At 30.3% G+C, this 26,138-nt stretch overlaps 2 protein-coding genes across 2 annotated transcripts; one reads left to right on the top strand and one right to left on the bottom strand.

Moving 5' to 3' along the window:
• The first annotated feature begins 2,821 nt into the window (after positions 1–2,821).
• On the top strand, positions 2,822–4,358 carry LOC102666659 (uncharacterized). Its single transcript, XM_006587940.2, has one exon. It carries the CDS (start codon positions 2,848–2,850, stop codon positions 3,904–3,906), a length of 1,059 nt encoding a protein of 352 aa, XP_006588003.1. The 5' UTR covers positions 2,822–2,847; the 3' UTR covers positions 3,907–4,358.
• Positions 4,359–18,959: 14,601 nt separating this feature from the next.
• Positions 18,960–22,303, bottom strand: LOC100795606 (galactan beta-1,4-galactosyltransferase GALS3). Its single transcript, XM_003534806.5, has 2 exons — positions 20,946–22,303; positions 18,960–19,377 (listed from the first exon to the last, which is right to left on the bottom strand). The coding sequence occupies exons 1-2, from the start codon at positions 22,178–22,180 to the stop codon at positions 19,029–19,031; spliced, it is 1,584 nt and encodes a 527-aa protein (XP_003534854.1). The 5' UTR covers positions 22,181–22,303; the 3' UTR covers positions 18,960–19,028.
• Between the last annotated feature and the right edge of the window lie 3,835 nt (positions 22,304–26,138).

Consider the following 26,138-nt stretch of genomic DNA (forward strand, 5'->3'; position numbering starts at 1 on the left):
GGACGAGCCAAACTGAGAAATGATTGGACTTTTGCCCTCACTACTTTCACACTAAAAGAAAAAAAAATTAAAGTGCCAATAATTAAATAATAATTGATTTACACACAATCCATGAGAAAGATATAAATGTGATATGGTAGTGCATTGGAAGCATTATATGTTAGAATTTTTTATTCCAATAATTAACGTGAGCTAATATTATAAGACAATTATATTAGTTATTTATCATTAGTGGATTTATTTTATGTAATCAAATTAAGTGAGTCTGTTAGACAGCTGAATAAGATGATATGGACTTAAATGAACAAATGTTAGTGTTGGTTGGTCCATTAGGGGATAATAGAAATCCTATTAAGTTAATACGCTATAAAAAAGTTATGGTCCCCAATATATTGAGTTGTTACACATAGTTTCTCTTCTCTCCATCTCAAAAATTACGAAGGTCCCATTGAGGAAAAACTATAATATCACCGTTCGTGATCATAATAGATAGCCGCAAAGATCTTATAACATATGTTGAAGAACACTTAAATCAGGAACCAATTACGGATCTAAGTATTTTATCTAATCCTTAATAATCAAACATGTTATAGATCTTAAGACTTTTAGTGAATTGTCCTAAATTATAAACTTGTAAATTTTTAGCTTACACATAAAGAATAAAGATTAAAGATATTTCAGCACCAGAACACATAGAAATAGACTAGAGATAATTGAAAAATGAAGAATTGGGTTCATGTGTATTGTATTACTTGGATTATGTCTACAAAAACTACGAACCAAAACCTTGGAGACGACGGACTCTCACAAACACAATTTCACTCTCTCCTTAGTTCTAACTAAGGTTACATATATATATTGATGGAGGATAGGGTTGGAGGCTTAATCCTCAATCTGAATGAGGTTATATATACATGTGTTTGTGGGGATGGAGTTAGGGTTGGAGGCTTAACAATGTTTCCTGTCCAGGGAAAGTAATTCTGAATGCTTAGATACATTGATTTTTAAATGATTCGTTGATATTTTTATTTTATTATTTCTCTTTCTTTCCCAATTTACCCCTCCTTTCTCTTCATCATTGTCATTTGTCCACTTACATTTCCTTTCCCCCACACTTAGATCTGCTTCTTTGATGTTGTCGACAATGGTAGATCGTTGGAAGAATATCACGAGCAACTTGTACGTCATCATTTTGGTGTTGCATGCCACAATGGTGAACACCTGCATTCTCGTATGCCACGTGGGTTTTCATGTCAAACCACCATCACCATTGCCCCAAAGAGGCTATGATACGGTCAAACCAAGGGTCACAGATCACACACTTTGTTTTCCTTTTTCTCTTTAAAGACGCATGAGTGTGGATGCAAGTAGTTCATCAAAGTTATGTATGATGTCTTTGTTGATATGGATTTGGTTTCAATTTGCTGGTTGTAGTTTGCATATTTTGCAATTAACAGAGTTGATAATTTTGAATTTTGGAATTATGATATGTTGGTTTTTTATTGAAGTAAATCTAATTTTTCTGTTTTAAATCTTATTTTGATAAATTCCTTTGATGATTTGATTTTGGATTCCCAATATGGATTCCTAATTTTATAACTATTGAATTTGGTTTGTTGATCATTTTGAGTAAATTTGTTTATTGAATCCTGATATGTTGGCCTGCAGACTTTGGTAAATGTGATTTTAAGTATGGATGTCGAGTAAAATTGATTTTTTCAAGTACTGGTGTCATTCTTCCTTTGGCAACAAGGTTTGCTTGCGAAGCGAGGAGTCTTCAAATTCAAAACTCCAACTCCTTTTTGAGGTTCACTAAGACTTTGTAAAAACACATAAAAACCTAATAAAATTTTCTGCAATTAACTAGATGAAAATTAAAAACCTAAACGAGAGTAAATCCTAATCAATTGGGATCAAAGTAAGCAATAAATGAGAAGAGAGATTATTGTTGTAAAATTTAAGTGTAAAATTAACAATGCACAACAATTATGAACAAGTCACAAAAAAAAATGAACTTGCGTGTGTGTTGAAGAAGACAACCACTGAACACTTTCCTTGCTAGTTTATTATGCGTACAGTTACAAATTAATTTGGATAATTTTAAAAAGATATTTTATTTATAAATTTATAATTCACATTCTTAATGAATTCCAATAAAAAAGAATTTAATTATCATGTACTAATAATATCAAACAAATAATAATCATTCAATCATAAATTATTGTTTGTATAATTTTTAAGATAATTATTATAAAAATAAATAAATTTATTCTACATGCTTGTGTTTTTTGTATAAAACTATTCTATACTTTTAAGGCATATAGACTTTTTTCTAAACAAAATAGAAGGAAAGTTAATGTTTGCGACCATTAGTAGTTGTGAGCCGTATGTTAGCTATAGTCTATTTTCTACCTCGTAAATGTATGTTGACATCAATTATTATTCACTTTCTTTGGCCCTAGATTCTTTTTGTACGCTTTGACATATGACTTATATTTTGATTGATGCCAGCACGTATAAAGTTCAACATATGATATAGTTATACTTAATATACCAATTCATGCATGTGCTATACATTACAGGGAACAATTGATCATTATTATTATTAGTGTCTTCCAAGTTCCTGCTTATTTAATACAAAAAGTCAGCTGATACATATATAATTAACTACAGTGGACAAAGAACATGGTCATCACGACTAAGATGTTCATGTTCATGTTGGCACGCTACTACACATTCTTTACAATATTCTATGCTTCATCTTTATAAGTAGTCAGCTACCATTTGGCGCTTCACAAGTCCATGTTGATTGAGTTTCTGATATAGAAATCCCTATTGTCCAAAAGCATGGCTTCTGTACAAGTAGATAAAACCACCATAGAAGTTGATGATTTCCTTGTACGAGAGATTGAGAAACACAGAATTTCAACCATGGAGAGCTTGCAAAATGAAAAGCAAATTATGGTGGATCCACTTTCACTAAAAGGTTCTATTAAATACCTTGAGACCACCACCACCATGCTTCCAACTATAATCACAACTTCATCATCCATCATTTTGCACCCTCCACCACTACAACCTCCAAAGCCAAGATTTTTAAGCACAAGTCTTCCAAATTCAGCGAACTCATCTCCTCGCTTTGCTTCACCACTTTCCAAGAAGAAACCAAAAGGAGAGAGCCCGGAACCACAAAGCCAAGGAAGTAATTTTACACACAAACTTCAGCATTTGCTACCAGAAGTGCAATTAAGGAAGAGCAAGTCATGTGGTGAAGCAAGAGCATTTGCTACCTCAGATGAATTTGATCACTGGTTGAGTAAACTAAGTGCATTGGAGCATGATAAGTGGCACCATGACAACCTCTCCAAAATTGAAGTTGTCAAAGAAAGTCCAAAGAGTGTTAATAAGCTTAAGCACATGAAAACAACACATGCTGGATTTAAATGCAGTGCTCTATGCCTTTATCTACCAGGCATTGGTGGCAAAGTAAAGCCGGTTAAAGCAAGAAAGGAAGAATCAGAAAAGGGTGGTGCAATGTCTCGGACAATTTCCTTGGAAAAATTTGAATGTGGTTCATGGTCTTCTGCAGCAATATGCAATGAGATTGGAGCAGACTCCACTAACTCCTACTTTGATCTGCCTATGGAGTTAATCAAATGCAGTGCCAATGAAGTGTATTCTCCCGTTGCTTCGGCTTTTGTTTTCGAAAGAGACCTTAAAGGGATTCTGAAGAATGGTTCCTCAAGAAACAGTGTTAGAAAATCAGACGCATCGCCTCGCCATGTTCGGTTTTCTACATCATCTTCTGCATCACACCCTGCCTCTCCAGCCTCCTGCATCTCTCCTCGTTTGAGGAAAGCCAGAGAAGATTTCAATGCCTTCTTAGCAGCAGCACAAAGTGCGTGATTTTAGCCTATGGAAATATGAAATGTTAAATAAAATTGTCTACTCAGAAAGGTTCATTTGTAGATGTTTATGTTATCTTTTTATTCACCAGCTTATGTAGTCAATGTCTGCAATCTGCATAATCGTTATGCAAGCGCTGGACTGCATGTTAACCAATTAGTTTTAAAGAGAAAATGTAGGGTAGTTTTGTTTTTGATACAGATGATCATCTATGGTTTTCTCACCATGCATAAAATATTAAACTGTACTTAAAGAGAGTTATTTGTCTGAGGTCAGTAATCTCAAGAAAACTTTTGATTTTTACTTAGATTTCGGTCACATAAGTAAGATGTGTTTTAGTTAGCAATGGTGTGACAACCGATGCAAGAGTTTGTTTCTACAGATTTTACATCTAGCATCATTATGTGAATTAGATTTATTTTATGTATAATATTATATGAACAATATTTAAAGGAGACAAAAAATAAACAAATTGGTGTCTTAACAGTTCAATTAAATGAATTTGTATACTATAAAATACATTACCTCTCTATTATTTACATTTTCCTCTGATATGTAGTTATTATAGCGGAGTATATCATTTTTTGAACAGAAATAGAATAGAAAATGTCCGTAACATCAAGGAGATCTCTATATATTTGTAAAAACAGGGAGAAATTCCAGTTTAGGAACCATACAGTAACTTCTTTACAAACTTAAATAGAGTTGAGTTTGTGTTCGCCACAGTGGAGTGACACTAATAAAGTATTCTTAAGATCTCTGTAACAAACAGAATGTTTGCAAGTAGTTAATAGGCTGCTAACCTTTGCCGTTGTAAACATTCATCTGCTTCAGGTGTCTTATACAGTTATACTCTATGACGCACACAGATACCATACATGTATCAGCTAATATGATACGTATCCTATATGGTGATACAATTATATTGGAAATATACAAGGTAAATATAAGATTGCTGAAAAAAAAGAAAGAGAGAAAGAAATTATGAGTTCGAATTCCTGCTAATAAAAATTAACAAACTAATAATTAATAGGTAAAAGAATACTATAAATATATAATATAATGTGGATACGTCTAACATTTGGATGTGTATAAAAATTCATAAAACATATAAGTACATATACAATACTAGATTTATACATCCAAATTAAGAACATGCTGGGTGAACATTACTAGAAACAAAATAATTATAAATCATTGTCATCATAAATTACTTCTTATTGATTACAAATTAAAAGAAATAATAATATCAATCTCTCTTTTTTTTTTTTCAAATCGTCTATAAAGAACACAATTTTTATTTTGTTCATCAAGTCAAGGGACAATGCTTCTATGTTTTTTATATTATTCTTATTTTTGTATCTCATGTAGCTGTATTGGATCTTTCATAAAATAATTAAATGTTTAGATATCAATGAAGTATCCAAGAGTATAGATGTACATATCAGATACATATGTGTGAAGCAAATTAAAGTAATGATGATTCATGTGTTATACTACAAGCTTATTTCTCGAAACTATTTGCTTAAGCAGTAGCCACTGATACTGGAAGTCTGGAATCAACCCTCATACAATATGGCTACAATCTGCAAGTATCAGGGATTCATTTTCTTTTTTGGTTCTACTTCATGATTGTTCCATCTAGTGCCTTTGAACAATGACGGCTATAAGTAAAATCCAAAGATATATAATTAGTGACCAAGAAGCCAAACACTAGCTAGTGAGTGTGTGATCATAGAAACTTTTCCTTTTCTTTGTGGGAATGGAACAGTGAGGAGTTATAAACATTAAAGATAAAATCATGGTGTATTTAAACAACTTCATAGTTCGTTATTTTCTAATCCATGGTTTGAACTCCTCATTTTTTTTTTCCCGCACGCAGCTTGAAACAATATACTAGTATTAGCAAATACTCAATTTAAATGCATCATTAGGAAAAAGGGGCTCCGATGGAAATGTAGTTCGAGCAGTTTGTTGTTCCTTTGTTTCAGATCTTGCTAGCAAATTAATGATGCTATTAGTTCTTCCTCGTCCGTTTTCCTAGATTCTATGATTTGTCTGCTTCCCACCATGAGAATCTTCGCTTTGATATCAGCACGTTACAAGATTTTATATAAGATTTGCTTTCCCACTTATATTTAAGAATGTCAAGCATGCATCATCATATATTCCACTATCACTATTTAAGAAAAAAGTCGACCAGCCTTCACAATCAATACAAAAATAAATATATATAAGTTATTGGTTTAAGTGATAGGAGACTTGATTTCTTTAAATAAAATCTTGTATTCAAATCTTATAGATAGAAAAAATATAATTAATTGAAAAGAGAATTTTACTAAAAGTGATTAATTAAATTTTTCAATGAAAAACAACGATGTATCAACAAAATTGATTACATAATAAAAAACCAAAAATAAATTAAATTCAATACTAAGGTTGCCGACTCCCTCATTGATCTCTCTCAAGTCTCAATCATCCGATCCAAGCACAAAGCAGGCCAGGAATTTACAATGTAAATATGCAAAAAAGTCAACTGATACTAAGAGTCAAAAGCAAACTATTTGATATCAATATGGGGTAGTAAACTAAAAAAAGAAATCTCAAACCATTTTAGAGAGAAATAACACCACTCTAAGCCTCTTCTTCTATAAATAGTCAAATTCTCTTAATGTATCTCTTAAGTCTATACACTTCAAGTTTCTAAACCACCAACACTTGAAACCAATTGAAGCCAGCATTACAAGGAAAGCTGAAGCAGACAAGTTTCTTTAATTTCCTAGTGGCAATGATGGGAAAATCCAATATGGATATTGAGAAGAATGAGCATCTTCAATGGATGAACATGTCGCTGCCAAGTAGCCAACATGCTGTGGAACGGGAACATGAAAACAGACATCAAGGAAGCTTCTCCAAAAGTGGAACATTAATCAAAGACAGTGGCAAGAGAATGCAGGATGAAGGATCCAAATGCAATGCTCTTTGCATGTGTTTTCCATGCTTTGGCTTTGGTAAAGCAAAGCCTGTTAATGCAAGAAAAGGAGGCATCAAAATGGATCACTCAGTGAATCATGTAATGCCCAGCACATTTTCTTTGGAAAACTTTAAACTTAATTCTACACAAGGGGAAGGGATAGTAATCCAGGAAAATAATCGTGAAGATGACTCCTTCAGTTCTTACTTTGACCTGCCTTCTATAGTATTGAAATGCACTGGAGATGATGCTTAATTTTCAGTTACAGCACCCTTCTCTTTGATAGACATTAAAGCAGGTCAATTGTTTCTGCAGGGAATATGGATAATATTTATTCCTTGTTTTCTTGATTTGATGAGAAAATATTGAAAACAAAGTCATGTTCTTGTACTTCTCTCTCGATCTGTGTATATGTGTGTTTAGAAGAATTGTTTTGCACAAAAAATTCCTCTGAAGTAAGTGTATTTGAAATATTTTTTTTTAAAAAAAAGTAATAAAAGTAAAAGATTATTTAACTAAAATAAATTTAATCACCCATACACTAAAAAATAATTTTATTAGTAACTCTTATGTAACTAAAAGATTAAATTACAGTTTTAGTTCTATAATTTTTAATATGATTAAATTTGGTTTTATAGTCCTTTAAAAATTTATTAGCTTCGATCCTTATAAATTTTCAAAACTTCAAAAATATTTCCTCTCATTATTTAAGCATGTGTTGTGTGTTTAAATATTTTTTTTGGAAAAAGATAAATGAACACCTAAAATTTTATTAGACACCCAATGAGAGAGATAAATAAGAGAAAAATATAAATATAATAAAGTTTATGATATAATACAAAGAGAAATAAAAAAAAAGATATTGATAGAATATTTAAAATGAAAAGATATTCATGCATCACCATCATATTTTATATAACAACCCTTAAATATGTTATCTCATATGTCACCTCTAAATAATTGTTATCCTAATATATTTTAATGCATGTGGCATTATCATTAAGTAATATTGCATTAAAAAATCTAAAAAAACAAAATTATGAGGGCTAAAATCATTAAATTATTTTTAGAATATTAAGAACAAATTTATATAAGATTATTTATAAGAATTAAAAATATATTTAATTTTTATTTTTTATATTATTTTTATTTATTATTTATTTATATTTTCTTCTATTGGGATATATGTACACCTCATCGAACATGATTTTCAATTCATTAATTAGAGTTCTAGTTAAAAAGAAAGGTTGCTAACCCATACTATTTGGGCTAAGCTTAAGTCATGTTATATATATCATATGTCTGTCTTAACTAACAATTACGATAAAAAAAAAAAACTTAATTAGCATGATATATTTAATAGATCCATGACTTGATTAACATGGTCTATTTTTAGGTATTATTATGGTATTCATTTTTTATTAAGTATTCTACCTATTAAGCATTTTATTAATCATTGTTACTTTTGATAAAAGAAAACGCATTTATTCTAAAATCATTATATAACAAATGCTTACAAAAACTCACCATGGATAAACAGGTCTATTGTTTATTAGGCTAATTATTCTATAAAGACTTGTTCCATTATGGATATGATTAAAGCTTAGATAACGCTTAGATAAACAAATTAATAAAAAAAATATTTATAGAAAATATTAAACTTTTATCATGAGTTAAAATTAATTTATGTGATTCAACTTATATAAAAGTTATTTTATCTAAAGTTTTTTTTTTCATTTTGTTCCTAAAAATTTTCTTTTCGTTTTAGTTCATATATAAAATGTGTTTATTTTATTTTTCGTTCTTAGATTTAAAAAAATATTATTCAAAATACTCTTTTATTATTGAAAATACTATTTAAAACAGTTTAAAGACAAAAAAATAAAATAAATACATTTTGTAAGAATTAAAAAAAATTATAAAAACAAAAAAATATTAAATTATAGAAATTAAAAATATATTTAAACTTATAATTTATGATTGGTCGTCATGTGTGCCGTTATTAATCCTCCCTACTAATCCCTCCATAAATGATCATTCAGGAATAGACCCTGATTTATTGCTGATTTAGGTGATTTGTTGCCCCTATTTATGTCACCTGCTAGGCCATATATTTTTATTTAAAAGAAATAGGATTTGAATTCATGCATTAACATTTAACACACATACCACACGCAGATCTGCGTCCACATGTTTCATACATGAAATGTCTCAAGACAACCACAAGTTGCAAAGGCAATAGCAAATTTTGTTCCATTTTGTTTCTAGAAAATAGCTGTTAAAGCAAAAGTTTTGAATTTCTACTTGTTAAGAATCATGAGTAGATATTTTTTGTATATGATTTATTTTATATTTAAAGATAAAATTTAAATATTAAATATTTAAATAAAAAAATACAAGTTACTGTTACTTATAATAATAGTTGTTGATGTGATGATTTTCTTTAATCATATTTATTTTTGAGATTTTGTTTTCTTCACCGAAGGGTCTACTTAACAGCTGAAAGGCCAAAAGAAACACGTGTGCCTGGCCCAAAAAAGACAGCATCTAACACAGAGACTAGAGAAATCCCATGCGCATGCATGCTCTAGTATTTGAATTGAACAAACACATCTATGAATGAAGGACAAAAAATAAAATCATGTCTATCAAGAGATTCTTCTACACTAAGGTGAGCAAGAGACAAAGGAGGCAAGCTAGTCCAATTGTGAAGAAAAAACCATTTCTTGCAACCCCTTAAAATAAGTCATATTTTTTCATTTTTTTAATGGATAAAAATAATAAATATATGTGACCCTATAAGCTGACCTAAATTAAACCAAATTTAATTAGGTAGTACAAGTTGATTTGTTTTTTTTTTTTTAGGGGAGCAGGGAGGGAGGGAGGGAGGGGGGTCCTTGATAGTACAAGTTGAATTGGGTATAAATTTTTGTGCAAAAGTCAATCTGACTTCGTGTGTGTTTGGATTAGTTTCAATTGTACCAAAATCAATTTCAAGATAAGTTGAAGGTTAAAGCAACAAATAGTTGTTTTAACTTTTTCAAATTTTTAATTTTAATATTTATAATGATTTCCGGATCAAAATTGATTATGGGAGGTATCCAATTTTGAATTATTTTTGTTTCTAAATCTCACCCAACAGGGGCCAGGAACCCCTAGGCCCTAACAACATTTGTTATTTCAAGTTTTAAAGGAATTTTATCCTATTCACAGCTTTATTTTACTCTTCACACCACCTACCTATTTTTGTTGTAATTCTTTTTTTTACAAAAGTACTCTATGAAAATTAGTTTTCATACTCTATTAAAACATAACTACATTACAAAAACTTGATTTTGTAAAATCTGAAGAAAAAAATAGGGGGGCTGAAGGTGAAAAGAAAGAGTAATATTTTGAGAATATAAAATAATGAAGGTGTGAAGAGCAAAAAAAAAAGCATAAAAAGCATGGGCCTTCGAAGAAATCCTCAAATGGACTTCTTTAATAGTCCAAACTTCAGTATTATAGTGCAAATCCAGGCCTCAATTCTAACTTGGACACTATAAGTAGACCCTAAATACAAACAAGTATGACCCCAATATAAAGCTTGAATAAAAAATAAAAATAAAAAAATAAAAGGAAGCTACCTAAGAAATTCAAAGTCTAGTAGTGTAGACTAGTAATATTTCTGTATTTTACATTAGAAGGTAAAATTTCAACAAGGTATAAAAACTAAGGCAATTGACCGATATCTTTAAAGTATTAGTTAAAAAATTAAAAAATAAATATTTTTATTAAAATATATAAAGTTATATTATTTATGATTTTTTTAGGCTTTTGTATGATTTAGTAAAAAAAAAAAAAAATACTACTATAAGACTTCAATGGCACATGTCATGATCCATTGACTCCTTTACCACTTACGAGGTACATACACAGATGACAAATTTTATTGGAGTTTGCATCATATTCATATGTACATATCTTCTTGAGCTCTGTAACAGTACTAGTACTACCAGGTTCACACGTCATGCATTATCTGCAACGTGCCCTATCGTAAAAATAGATGACTCCAAATACAAAATTCAACACTTTTTATGCACCTAAAGCTATAAACAAGTGCTAAGCATGTTGGAAAATCCTAATCCCCTGTATTTCATGCATCTTGCTCAGCACTTTTTAGCACCGATAACTACAAGTATTTTTTTTCGCAAAAAAAAGAAGATTAATTTTGATCTTTCTTGTTAAGCATGTTATACATTGTACTCGAAGTATCATGCAAACATTGATGTTTCTTCTTCATTAGACTGTTTTAACAATGGTTGTTAATTATCACTTTTATCAATTTACTTTTGTTTTAACGAAATTCAAAAACTTTTAATTTTTGTAAAGAAAATATTATTCGATTTATTTGTCTTTTCAAAATTTTAAGATAATATTTATTATTTTTTTAATTATACCCTTATAAAAAAAAGGAAAATCCTATAAAAAATATCAGAATAATAAGTAAAAAAAATAAAAGACACACTACAGATATATAAATAATTTTAACATAAACACAAATTTATTTTATGACCATAAATAATAACGAATAAAATGAAAAAGTATTTGCGATTAATGTCAAATTTGACTAACTAGTTGCTGATATGTCTCGGCTTTCATTTTATTTTATTTTTTAGCTGAAATTGTCTCTAAGCTAAGATGTCTAAATCATTTATTATTTATTTATTCCTTTGGTCTGCTGTCTATTAAATACGTGTCCACTTATACAAGATTCTACCAAAGAATTTGTCTCGTGGCAATCCTCTATATCCAGAAGATTTTGATACTACCGTTGCATAAACAGAGACGGACAAAACTAAGAACCTTATGTTACATTTAATTTCTGCATAGATGAAATCTTCCAGTTCCAGTTTATTTCCCTTTCACAAATTCAGATTCTGTTTTATTTGGAACCTAACCAATAAAAACAGCAAAGCATGAAAAAAAAAATCATCGTTCCAATCTATTATTACTAGGAACTATCTTAGCATAATTATCTTAGCCTAGTTCTCTTGGAACACATACATTATGAGGATTGGTTAGAGATTCCGCATGCATAAAATAAGGGGTTTTCATGAAGGAAAAATTTGAAAGCAAAATAAGAACCACCATGCAAATGAATTTGAGAAACCAACCACCTCTTTTATTATTGTGGTTGAGTTATGTTCAAATACGCACATTAGAGCAGACAAATAGAAAAAGATAGGATTATATGGTTGGTCAGTGGAATTATTCCTTCGATTAATCAAGAAAAAGCTGTGTTATTAGTATCAAATTGTCTATACTTTATTTTTCAAAATGGTATAGGTTCTATATAGTTTAAGATAACAATAAGAAACTTTCTCATATAATCAACAAGTCTTCAATGGTCCTATTTTCTTTGCTTCAATGATTAAAGGTAATCATTGGTGCCGTCACGTACCCTTGGAGTAGGTCTTAAGTGGGAAGGTGCCATCCAAGTTTAGGTTTCTCTTAGCTATAGTGTTTTAACTTTTTGCTAAATGTAATGCCATTTGTCTATATAAAACTAAAGAACATGCATGAAAGGTTAATATATAATTGTCTATAGCCATTTGTGCATATTCTGAGTCTTTTGTCACATTGTATTAGATTATGAGAAGAAGAAAAATGGAGCTTGGAAGAGTATAATTGATTTACTTATAGCCGTCTAAGCTTACTATGTCACCGGATTCTGAAAACAAAGGAAAAATGCTTTGTTTATGTCTATATTTAACAGCAGCACACTTTCATGATGAAATTAATTCAACAAGATTCAAAATTAAAGTTTGGAACTCAAGAAAATGGATTCTCTCATGTTAAATTTTTACATGACTATGACATTTTCATGTTCATCTCTCTTTTCAAAGAAAGTAAATACGTGGGCCAATATTAAAATTTGCATACAATTTAGAAAAAAGACTTTTCACATAATATGGTCATGTAAAAAATCAATTTGAGACTAAGTTGTTATGTCTCATGGATAATTGATAAATAATTTACAAGAAATTGTCCATATTCTAAAAATCTAATTGCAACTTCTGCGTGAATTTCTACATTAATGTGTTGCGTAAAAATTCTCTGTTTATTTCTCTCTTTTTGAATGTAAACATGTTTTAATATAATAAATTATTAATTTTGAGTAATATCGATCTCCTTAGATAAAGTCTTGAATATAAATTTTATGAACAAAGAAAAACATTTCATTAAAAATAATTAGTTAAATTTTATGAAGACTAATCATTAAAAAAAATATTGAACAATATTTCATAGCAATAATAACATGATAGCATCCATTAATTAAACTTTTGCATAATATAATCATATAAAAATTCAACATAAAAAAAATTCACTCCCATCTAGTTTCATAAGTACAAACTCTTCATTGAGGTTGGCATCAACAATTTTCATCAGAATAACAGACCCACCCAGCCAATTAAATTTATTTACATATATAAACCGTACATGCAGGAGAGTGGGATCAACATGCACTGAACTAATACGTGTAGAATTGGCCTAACATAATGCAGTAGGTAGAATAGAACCTCCCCTAGTACCCTGCACGTAAAATCATTAATTTTCTTACCCAAAAGAAAGATAAAGAAAGAATGAATTCCATTTAATTATGTACATCTCAAGTATGGGCCATTCCATTTTCACAAGCCTCCTCTTAACTGAACATTAAACCGTGTGATTTCAGAGTTATTTACTAGTACTCTATCCAGATTTTCAGTCCTTTTTTTCTACATAAACCCAACAAATAGGAGATTTATGACAAAAAAGTCAGTAGCTGGAAATTGGTTGCAGAGTAAAGTAAAAGTTTGCAGTAAAGTACTACTACTACTAGTGATCTGGGGGCAACATCAATTATAAAAATATAGCAACAATAAAACGGTGCAATATTTAATGCTTTGATGCCTGGGCCATGTGCATAAAATATTAAGCTACGTAGTAACTTATTGTACTTTTTATAAAATAAATATTTTTAACTTCACTCCATATGATAGGGACCGTCAAATCTCTAGCATCCACTTTAACTAATATTTTATTATGGGTCCAGAAATTCTTTAACCTAGGGATTATTTGGATTTAAGTCATTGGTTACTCTTCATAGGTAGACTTAAATACAAAAGATAGCATACCCCACAGCGCCACTAATCATAATATGGAATCAAAATAAGCAGGAAATGCAATTAATAGCATGTGATGTCCAGAGTATAGTATTTTTATTAAAATAATGGATGCTACACGGTTTGGTTAATAACGAGAGATTAATTAGAGATGCTTCATACTAAGCAATTATTTTTATATAGTAGTCATTACTTTTTCTGTTGAATTAATGCGGCTGTTATCAATTGATACTAATGAACATATGGAAGCTATAAATGAGAATTTAAATAATGGAACTTTCCCATCATTAATTGATTCTTCATTGTCCCTTTCTTTGGGTGTATGGACTCCGAAGAAGTATTCTTTTACTTTTTTGCTTCTTGGTGTCATAGGAAGACGAGAGAAGGAAAAAGAAAAAGAAAAATCGAGACATGTATCAGAAACTCGACACTCCCAACAGAACCCATTGGATGTATTATAGAATATGATTTGTTAAATGGTTTTTTCCATTTCAATTTTGCCAGCTCTTTTCCATGACGTGCCACCACTGCAATTTTTGAGGGTCCATTCATTTGTCCCCTTCCCTATAATCTTTGTCTTCATGTGCTATTGGTGATAACAACTCGTAAACTATTTGAGGGTCCATTCATTTGTCCCCTCCTAATCATCTTGCATTGGTGATAACAACTCGTAAACTAACTTGTTGAAAGTTTTTACCTGATTACCAATTGCATTGGAAGAAGCTTCAATTTAATGTTAAGTCTATTTAAGAGAAATTTTCTAGCATTAACCATGTAGCTCGAGGCCTCTCCTTTGCTTTCCACTTTCACACGCATAAACAAATGTTCAGATTTTTAAGGTCAGAACATGCTAAAGGTTTAATAAAATACTTACAGAAACGAGATTCTTACATATAATAACGAGATTTAAACTCGCATTTTCGTAAAACATAAGTTAAATATTTAGCGACTAAACTAATTTTTATTGGTTTATCAGGCTGGTTTCTATTGGCAAAAATTATCAAGGTTTTATATACATTGAGGAATTGTAATTACATTGTGTGACACTTTCTAGGAAACTCACATCATGGACTCATACAATTGAGTTATCTTTTCCTAATGCAATCATGAGATTAAGAGATAAAGAAAGACAAAAAATTGAAGAGTGTAGTAGAAGGCACCCAACATGAAAAGCTAGTGAAGGAAAGAACATAGATGTTGACTAATTTCTAAGGCTCATTATGGATACACCATTTATACATTATATGAGCATGTGCCAGCAGGCTGAGAATGTGATATTAGATACCTCACAGCCTGCCCTTCAACATAGTCACACCAAGACTTTTCAACCTTTAAATAAAGCATGCCAATAGCTTGTAGGACCCCTGCCTTTTTTTTGCCCAAACAAATAGATATGGCATGTGGACCACATTATCATTTAGCAGACTATATATGCTTTTCAATTTACACAGTTTCAATATTTATCTAAAAAATTCTGTTTTATGTGAACATAAAGTGGGAAAAAAATAATTACCCTTATATTATTAAATTTTTACTCTCTTGCATGTGTCTTGGATTGTGGCTCTCTTTGATGCCATTCCTTAATTAGCATATAGTCATTCCTGGTCAACCGACAGGAGAACAAGGTACCCCGATAACCGATGTTTGGGTTCAGCTAAAGCCACGTGTATTTCTAGAGAATGGAAATGAAAATTTTTTTTAAAAAAAACCAATCTATCTATTAAATGAAATGATATGTTATCGAATTAAAATCTAAAGGTTTAGAATAATAATGCATCAAATCAAAATTAAGTTCAATAAATAATAATGATGTTCAAGTTATTTTTTTTTTCTAATTACATTTCAGGTATGTAAAAGATTACACGCTACACTGGCTACCAATAAAAGATTACAACGCTTTCTTTAATTTCCTTTTTTCTCTCCATTTCTTAATTTTTGGCGTATTTTTTTTAATTTCTTGATTTCAGATGCAGAATTTACGTATGAATCATTGAACTGGTTCTTAAACAGACATCATAAAGACAACTTTGACTTATTAGGAACTACATATGCCCATTACATCATTTTCAATATGTAGATACAGTTGCTTTGCAAATATTCTTAGTATAAAATTGAAAGAAGTTCCGCGTACTGACAGAAACTAATTGAGAACATTTATTTTTAATTTTATATTGCCTATTTACCTGCTGAAGTGTTTTTTAAATAAATTTTAGTATCCGTGTATATATATTAATATATATTAATGAGTCAAATTTAATTTTCTTATATTAACAGTAAGCACAGAAATATTTAGAAAAAAACAATCATATATTAGTAAAGCAATTTTATTTAAAATTAAAAAACTAAGCTTAACTCTCCTCGCTTTCTAAGTTTTTTTCTATTTAATAAAATTATTTTTTTCTTTTTAAATTTTGACTATCCTCAATCTAGACTCTTCTCTAGTGACGGAAGATTTCGATAAAGGGACACAGTTATGGTACGCTAGCAAAAAGATATTTTAGTTTAGGAAAAATATATTTTATTATATGTAAGTATAAGTTACAATATTAAAAAATCAATTTAAAACCATTGCTGGTCTAAAAATTTGCCGTACCGTTTAATAGTATATTACCATATTATTGAAAAAATTTAGTATTCTAAGTATCAAATCCACTGTGTCAAGAAAAAGTATCAAATGGTATATTATCGAATGAAATTATAAATCAAATCAAAACTAAGTCCCAATAATAATGATGTTCAAGTTTTGTTTTTTTAACCTAAAAAAATAAGTTTTGTTTTTTAATTACCATCCATGGAATTGGCTTTGCTTTTAAAGAAAAAAGAATTCCTCCATAAGATGAGGCACTTTCCTTTTTCTTTATTTTGTATTAATGATGATATTAGTTCGAAGTAATTCTACCAAAAATATTATTCTTTATTTTGTATTGATGATGATATTAGTTTGAAGTAATTCTATCAAAAATAATGACTAGTATTATATGTAAGCATATACAATGTGATATTTTCCTTCCATCTTATTTTAGGAGTTTTGAAATAGATGAAGGATGAAAAATTTATGTATCTTTTAAATCACATTACTTGTTCATATTGATTTAAATTTTTAAGTGCTTTTTTTAATCAAACATAAGTTTTATAATTTTTGTTTCATATTATTTTTATTTTTGTGTTTTACTAATTTTAATTTAATTACTTTAGTTTTCTTATTAATTTTATGCTTGCTTAATTTTCTAACCTGTTTTAACTATAAAAAAAAAATATTCCTATATGTCAAATTGAATGCATTCTACCAACGTGTGTAGTTGATTCAAATAGAATTGGATTTAAATTTTTTTAAGGTGTTGAGATTGAGTTTTATTGATGAAAAAAAATGTAATTATAAGAAATAATATGATTATGAAAAAAATACATTCTCATAAAATAGTTTTTTATTCAATAAAAATGTATATAATTCTTAATTTTTTTTGTAATAAATTACTCATTGATTTATTTTTTAAAATTATGATTGTTAGATTTATTTAAAGTTTAAAACTAATATCATATATTTTGTGCTTTTATTTTTTTATAAAAAAAATCACTGTATCCATTATAAAATTTGTGGTTATGAGTAATAATGATTCTGTTAAAGATAATTAGTTACCGGCAACTAATGGTTCAATCATGTGCTGTTATAATACAACCAACAGAAAGAGCGCTCATGTCATCGACATGTCCTTTTTGACTTGTCCTAAAGCTAACCCCTTTCATCAATCACTTGCTCCCAAACAAAACACCGTTCAGAATCTAAAAAGAGTATGGACTATGGAGTCCACAAAATTTGGTAGTTTTCTTCTCTGAAACAGGGACATATTCGACATTTCGCTCAGAATATGTATACTTTATTAAATAGAAAATCTCTCCTAAATGTTTATATATATATATACGAAATCTCTCCTAAATGGTAGTATATATAATACAGTAATACACCGATAGATGGGTGAAGTAAAATAACAAATTAGTTATGATTATTCATTTCAGCTTTTGATAGTAAAATATGTACCAAAAAAGCTTCTGGTATCAAGACTTATCAATTTAATTCTTAATTTTAACTATTTTACGGTCGTGTTGATGCAAGTAATAAAACAACCATATATCTTATAATTTTTTAGTTTAATGCTTATATTCTCACAGGTATAATGTCATTTAATTATAAATTATCATTTAAATTATTTTAAATAATTATATTAAAATTCAATAAATTAATCATAGGTTATGAACTCTTTTTCTCATTATTTTTTAACTTTTGTGCATTTCAAAAGACTAAAATATGTAATGATTATCAAATTTAAAGAGTAAAATAAATTAGTCAAATTCAAAGAAAAAATAATAGTATTAAAATTAGAATTAACCCATTTAGTTTCTTTTTGTAAAATCAAAGGACCAAGATAATCAAAATAATTTTAAGAATCAAATTAACACTTCGCTCAATAATCCATAATTTTAAGAAGTTGATCTGGCATTAAAAATGAAAAACAAAACCCCTTTTTCCAGAACTTCTGTTCATCAAATAGGAAAAAAAAACAATAGTATTGATACCAAATTTTATTAAGGAACAAGAATCCGAAGTAGAATAAAAAAAAAAAAAAAAGATGCATGCATACCAGCAAAGCAACAGGAGCGCATTCACTACCCTTCCATATGGTGCCACTGTAGGTGGGGATGCAATCATGCCCCACCGACAACATAATTGAACCATTCATCTTTATTCATTATTTATTTTTTTACAAAATGTAAAAAAGAAAGAATAAAAAAAAAATAGGAAACACAAAAGAACTATTTAAAAATGAAACAAAGATCATATACCCATCTGTAAATATACCACATAAAAAAATTAAGAAAAAAAAAAAAAGAAAACTATCAAACAGGAAAGAAAAAAAAAAAAACCGCTCAATGAATTTCTACTCTAAAATACAAGTTAAATTATTATATAGTTTTAAAAAATAAATTAAAAAAAGTTGGCAGTGTCATTGCCGTGTCTTGTGTTGTAGCCTGTCTCCAATCATCTTGAGCTCAAATTTCTTGATCACACCAGCAATGTCCCTCATGGTGGTGTCCAACACATAGGGGGTTTTGTCATATGTGATTTCTGTTGAATTTATAAGCATTTTACATGATTCTCTCTTTTCAGCTATGGTTCCATGATAGTGGTAGTACATTATTTTCCCTTCAGTTTTGTGAGTGGTCTTTCCTGCAAGGTTTTGTGACATGTGAACCCCAGTTGCATACAAACTCCTTGGTTGCACTGCATATTTTCGATCCCTTCTAATCCCTTTCTTTGAATCTTTGTACACCAGCTTCTCAAACCCCCATTTCCTGCAAAAAATAAATTCATACACCACAACACCATGTGAGAGACCACACAACACCCCACATAACATTATATATGCTAATAACATAAACATATCACACAGAATGGTTGACAACTGTGTAGGCAAATGTTGTCAAACCCAACTGTAAAGGCAACAAGACATTCACACAACACAAACCAGCTTTCTTTTTTTTTTTTTCCTTCTATTTCTATATTCAGCGTAAGGTAACAAAAGCTAGCTATATAGAAACACTTGGAATTGGACAAAACAGCTAGATCTAACTGTGGCTGAGGGAGTGTGAAATTAGGAAACGGTAATTATCATTATCATGAACATGGTAAAAAAAAGGGGTCGAGTGCACCCCAACAAATCCGTCGCAATTAAAGCTCTTGTGGACCAGGTGGCACGGGTCTTATTCCAAAATCAAAATCAAAATCAATACAAGTGAACGTTCAGGAAAAAAAAATCATCACCATCATCACTAGTAATCACGCTCTATGATTCATTTACTTTTTCTTCCTTTCAATTGCCGGAATTAAACATGATATTGACATTTTCCACAAGAGGCAGGGCAGCACAGCAAGACAAAGTTACTAGCAAGAGGACATGTATGTGATTGAATTAAACAAATGTTCTGAATTCCCAGTTTCACATTTAAAAAAACCTTCCACAGACAACAACACCAGCTTGCTATTTTTAATGTAGTTAACACTATCTCCAGCTAATAAATAAGAAATAATAAATCACTCTTGAACAAAGTTCAAAGACAAATACCACATTTTGACCTGTCCACAGGAATGGGCTACTCCAAACTCGTACAAAACCAAATCAAATCCCACCTTCCACACTAGGGAAAGAAACATCACGCAACCACTCAAGATCCTCGACATTATCAAACACCAAAACCATACAAGGAAAAATCCAATGACATCACATTTGTTCCTCCAAACTAACCACCCGCAGTAAATGCTCCTTACACTCCCCCACAACCATCCAAGATTCCCTCATGCCTAAACTAAAAAACCCGAATCAATCCACCTCAAAAACCTCCACAGATCCACTTACTACTAATCTCATAATTGCTCCATCAACCAAAATCCCACAACCGACACAAAGAAAACACAAACCCCCCATTAGCTCCTTCAATTTCGCAGCACAGAAACACCCAAACTAAACTAACCAATCCAACACATTATAAAAAAAACAATAAGAACTAAATCATCAACCAAGCAAAATCACAAAACTTTTGGCAAACCCCATCAATTTTTTTTTTATTTTTTGCTACAAGCCTACAAACATTCTTCCTCCAAGTCATTCATGCTCGAACCAGATTAGACTACTGTAAACAATAAAACTCTTCTTTTTAAGTGTTTAACATTCCATACCAAAATTTTGAAAATTTTTTATCAATAAATATTAATTGTTAATTTGTAATTTTTTTTAACAGCCAACCTGCTGTCTTTTCCTCTTTTACTTCTTTCTTAATTACTCAATCACCCTTATATCTCCGGTGAACCCCATCAGATAAAAACAACAAAATTCGAAAAATTAAGAAGTTTAACGAAAATGTACCTATATGTCTTCCCGTAATCAGAAGTAAGACACAACTTGCTACTCATTGGCATCTGTTCAATGGTGAACTGAGAGTACTCAGAGAGCGAATCAAGCACAGACTTAATAGTACTCTTTGGCGGCACATAGATGTACTCATCCACATCAAAGAAGAACATCCACTTAGCCATGAACTTATACCTATGCAAGCAATCATTCACCACCATGAACTGGTTATGGTAATACCCATCAAACCGTTCTTGGTCCCTTATGTCATGCAGAGTCACATACCCCAAATCCATCCACGGCTTCAGCACCTCAAGAACCTGTGGGTGGACCCCACCGGCGTCGTGGATGACAAAATGCGATCTTGGCCCGAAGAACTTCACGTGGTACGCGATCCACTCCCTCACTCGCTGCGGGTTCAGGTTCCCGTAGAGCGAGGAGCCGCAGTATAAGTAGTCGTACTTCGGCTTCGAGGAGAATAAGGTTGTGTCGAGGGTACGAGGTTGTTCGGTGAGAGCTTCTATTCTGTCGGTGGTGTTGAAGCTGGCGTCGCCGCCGCCGGAGGTGGAGGCAAAGAGGACGAGCTTCCCGCCTGAGTTGTCGGCGTTTACGGGAATCGGGAATGTGCAGTTCACGATAACTACGGTGTAGACGCGGCCGTAGCCCCAGTCGGGGAGGATCTTGTAACCGACGGTGGTGGAAAGTTTTTTCTTGTCGCCGGCGAGTGAGAACCACGCGCACTCGTAGGTGGGTTTGGCGTAGACATGAAGAGGCTTCGAAGCGATGCCTATGATAGCGAACGTGTCGAGGCCACCTCTGTAAGCGCCCATGGTGACAAAGTTGTAAGCTGCGGAGCCGTAAGGGTTGAACACGCGCTTTATTGTTCCGTCGGGGAGGATTTGCTCTGACGATGGCGGCGACGGTGGCGGTGGTGAGGGTGGCGGTGGGGAGGGTGAAGTGGTGGAAGATAAAGATGCAACGAGTGGGGATGCTGATGCTGATGCTGATGCTGTTGCTGTTACTGGTGGTGACGTCGCATTAGTTGAGTTAGGGATAGTTTGGGTAGTTTGAGTGACGCGTGAAATGCAGACGCGGAGGTCGGAGGCGGAGATGGTGAAGCGGGAAGGGAGGAACTGGAGGAGAGTGGCGACGGCACAGAGGAGGAGGAGAGTGGTGAGGAGGAGTTTGAGTTCGGCGGCGTAGTTTCCGAGTAGGGCTACGTAGAGTTTCTTCTCTCGCTCTTTGGCCATTGGTGAAGAGTGAGAAGAAGAAGAAGAGCTTAGAAGTTGTGTGTTATGTTTTTGGAGGGGTTTGGGTTGTGGCTTATAAACGAAGGGGGGAATATTTATGTCATGATATAAATAGGACGTATTATGGTGATTGAGGGTTGTGTGTGATCTGTGAAACGATGCCGTCCATCTAATGAGGGATTAATTTATTTCATCTTTAATTAGACAAACCTTGACATACTGATTGATCCTTCAAAAAAAAAAAATACTGATTGATAGATACTGTTATTATTGTTCTCAAGTATACTTAGAGTTTTTTCACTTGAAAATTTACGTTGATTTTTAATGTAAGCGAATTATTAAGATGAAGTTTTTAATTTTGATGGAAGATTATAAAAAATTCTCATAGTTACTCCATCCATCCCAAAATAATAATCATTTTAGGTTGTTTTTTACATACAAAAAATAATAATAAATAAATAAAAGAAACTAATAATTTTATAAAATTAACATTAAATCATTGGAATTCATTTATAAATGTTATTGTTTACCATTAATACTATAAAAGATATAAGCGGAAAAAACTTAATGAATATTACATTCAAAAACTAAAATGATAATTATTTTAAGATAATTTTATTGCTCTTACACAACAATTATAATGAAACTAGGAGTGGATCATTCAATAATTTTATTTTTGAGTGTTCAACAAAATAAACAAGATAAGTAAAATACCATAAGTTTCATTCAATAATCTAGTCTTAATGTTAAATACTAAAATAAGTAAAAAATAATAACAAAAACATGTTAAATATAGAGAAGAAGAAAATTTTAAATTCCCAAGCTATCTCTCAAACATGAAACAACAAGCAACATATCATCAAATTTTTAATGTGATTTCTTGAAGTTGTTCATCCACCTTCATTTTGAAGGGAAAAAATGTTATCAGAATATAAATATTTTATTAAAAAAATTTGCCTCATTTTTTTTTTAAAGATTGATTTATGTCTTTTAAGTTTTAATATATATATATATATATATATATATATATATATATATATATATATATTTTATTTAAATAAACTTTCAAAAAGCCTAAATCTGACCTTTATGATAATCAAGTTAGGCTAAAAATCCTTGATAGACGGTCTGACTCATCTCCATTACTAAATGAAATAGAAGAAATACATTTTTAATCTACTCAAGTGTTAATGGAATATTTGCTTGTTTTGCACGAAGTTTAAGAGCAACATACTATTTTTGTCATAGTAAAAAAAACATACTATTTTTTCTCTCTTGATATAAGATTATTGAGAAATTTGTTTATCTAATTTTTTATAAGACTCTTCAAATTTTATTTCTTAGGTTAATTATTTTCATCAAAATACTACTAATACCTTTAATTATTTGACATTTGTTATAATCAATTAATAATAAATATTAAGATAAACTCATTTTTTCTTTATTAGGATTGGGGAGTATGATTATAGCATAGTACTAATTAATTAAATGGAAAAAATAGATAAAAAATGAGATGACGAGTTTCAATAATGTTTAAGAGTAATTTAAAAGAAAAGGTCCTAAATACTTATTATTTTTTATTTTATTATCATTTATTTTTAATGCCCACTCGTTTTTTTATTATTTTCAGTTACTAATTATAGTTATTTGATTTATATACTTTTTTTATAGTAAATACACTAGATAGAATATTCAAATTAAGAATTAAAAAGTATTTAATGTAAAAATTATACAAAAATATAAAAAAAATTATGAACTGTGTAAATTTACATATCTCATTAAAAATATTTTTACTTTTTTTGTCCTATTATGAATATCCCTTAGGTCACTAAAGCATAGACTAATATCGCATGCCATATGCTAGCCTGATGAGTCTTACACACACTAGAGATCAAACAAAGAATAGTCCATTAAATATATTGTTTATGTAACAAGTAACCATTATGTCCATATGTCAGGTTAAAAACCTTTATATTTTTTGATTATTTAATCAATGCTCCTGGGATATAATGTTCTTAGGACGATAACTAAGTATTTGTTTAAAAAGAAAGTAGTATTAAAAACCTTTTTCATGGATCTAGTTGTTTTTTATTCAGTGAGTGTAAATTGCAAAGCAGTGAAACCACCTTACGAGTTGGTATTTATGGTCCTAAATTTTGTTTATGATTGCGGTAAAACAAAGGGATTTTTACCTTTTTTTACTTTGGCTTTTGCTTTAATTGAGTTTAAAGGAGCATAAATAAAGGGGGAGGGAGACCAACGAGCTACCATGGAGAAAAGGATTTATGGAAAAAGAGAACAATGGGAGGAAAGGGGAAAGAATTTATCTTTGGGAAGAGAGAAAGCAGAGATTACATTATTGTTAGGAAAAAGTTATTGTAATTAGAGCCGAAACCTAAAAAGATGAATGGGACCAATGAGGTTCATGGAGATTTGTATAAAATAAGAATTGAGGAGAGAGAAACAGAGAAGCATGGGTTGGGTTCGTATTGGAAATGTTACCGTTAAGTTAATTTGAAGCTATGAGTTGTAGGATGGCCGATGGGTGTCAAGTGTCAACAATCTAGAGGCCATACCATCTCACCCTTTTAACCCTCCATTAATATCACATTACTTTTTTCAGTTTTTTTTTACCAGACCAGTGTCTTTTTTTAGCATATTCTCACAAGACTTTTAAATTAACTGTTACCTTATCGGCTTGTTTGGTTGGATATAAAAGAGTGGAAAGAGGGGTCATCGATAAAATTGGATTTATCTTGTATGATAAAAAACTAAGATCTTATAACATTATGTGTTTAATCTATTTCTATCCAACATACCTATATTTATTATAGAAAATGGAAGAAAGAAGGATAGGAAAACATTTTTTTAATTGGTTAATGAAGAGAAAAAAAATTAAAAAGTAAGTGAAATCTTAGGTCATTTCTAATGCTAGAATCCATTTTATGGATTCATTAGTGCAACATATAATTTAAGAGCTTTCAATATCTTATATATTTCAATGCTAAAATTTACTCTAATTTGAGTTCTTAAATCATTTTTATTGAAATTGTTTTTTTCTCTCCTTTTGTTAATTGTTTTTGTGATAAAAGCAAGTTATTCAAGGTTTTTGTGCAAGATAAGGTTTTTCTTTTTCTTTTTCAGGTGAATGCTAACTCATTTCTCTCCAATGCAATAATTAAATAAGAGCATAAACTTTACTATAAGAACCTCAACAAAGACTAGTGCTGGGAGATGCCCTTAATTGTCTTTCTAAATTGAGAAGAAAAAAAGTATAAATGTTGTTTTATATATTAAATGACTAATATATAATGTGTGTATGTATGTGTATTATGTTAACAAAAGACACCATTAAGTTATTTGACTAATTTAAAAATGTATTTCATCAAATTAGATTTACTTGATAAATAAATTATTTAATTATTTAATAATATGTAATATTTAAATATTATTTTTTGAAACAGTATGTTAGGTGACATTTGAATTTACAAATCTCTAAATATTTTTCTATTTTTATCCTTATTACCTCATTAAATTTTTTTTCTTTTACGTCTGTTTATATCATTTTTCACAATTTCCCAGTTTATTTTATTAAATAATTTTAAGTCCATCATATAATTGATCAAATTTCGATTTTCAATTTTCAATTACCTTGTTCACTAATTTTATCAACTACATTCTTTATAAAAACAAGTTAAATGAAGAAGTGTGTTTTTCTCTTACGTGTAACATTTTTCCTCATGTTGGAGAGCAAAAAGTTTTTATCACCAAAAATGAAATGCCGTTTGCAATTAAGCAATAACCTTTTCTAAGTACTGTTGAGCTTCAGACCACAAGATTTGGAAAATGATTGATATAAGACAAAAATCACTTGTCCAAAATTGATTGTTCACTGGAACTTACCCTTTTATATTTTAAATTCTCACTTGTCATTTTTTGCTCTTTTTCCTTATAAAAA

This window comes from Glycine max, chromosome 9 (genome assembly GCF_000004515.6).
Source record: "Glycine max cultivar Williams 82 chromosome 9, Glycine_max_v4.0, whole genome shotgun sequence".
Classification (NCBI taxonomy): Eukaryota; Viridiplantae; Streptophyta; class Magnoliopsida; order Fabales; family Fabaceae; genus Glycine; species Glycine max.

Coding starts and splice junctions, on each gene's coding strand:
- LOC100795606 (XM_003534806.5), bottom strand. CDS start 22,180: ATGGCCAAAGAGCGAGAGAAGAAACTCTACGTAGCCCTACTCGGAAAC. Junction 19,378..20,945: donor GATTACGGGAAGACATATAG/GTACATTTTCGT, acceptor TATTTTTTGCAG/GAAATGGGGGTTTGAGAAGC.
- LOC102666659 (XM_006587940.2), top strand. CDS start 2,848: ATGGCTTCTGTACAAGTAGATAAAACCACCATAGAAGTTGATGATTTC.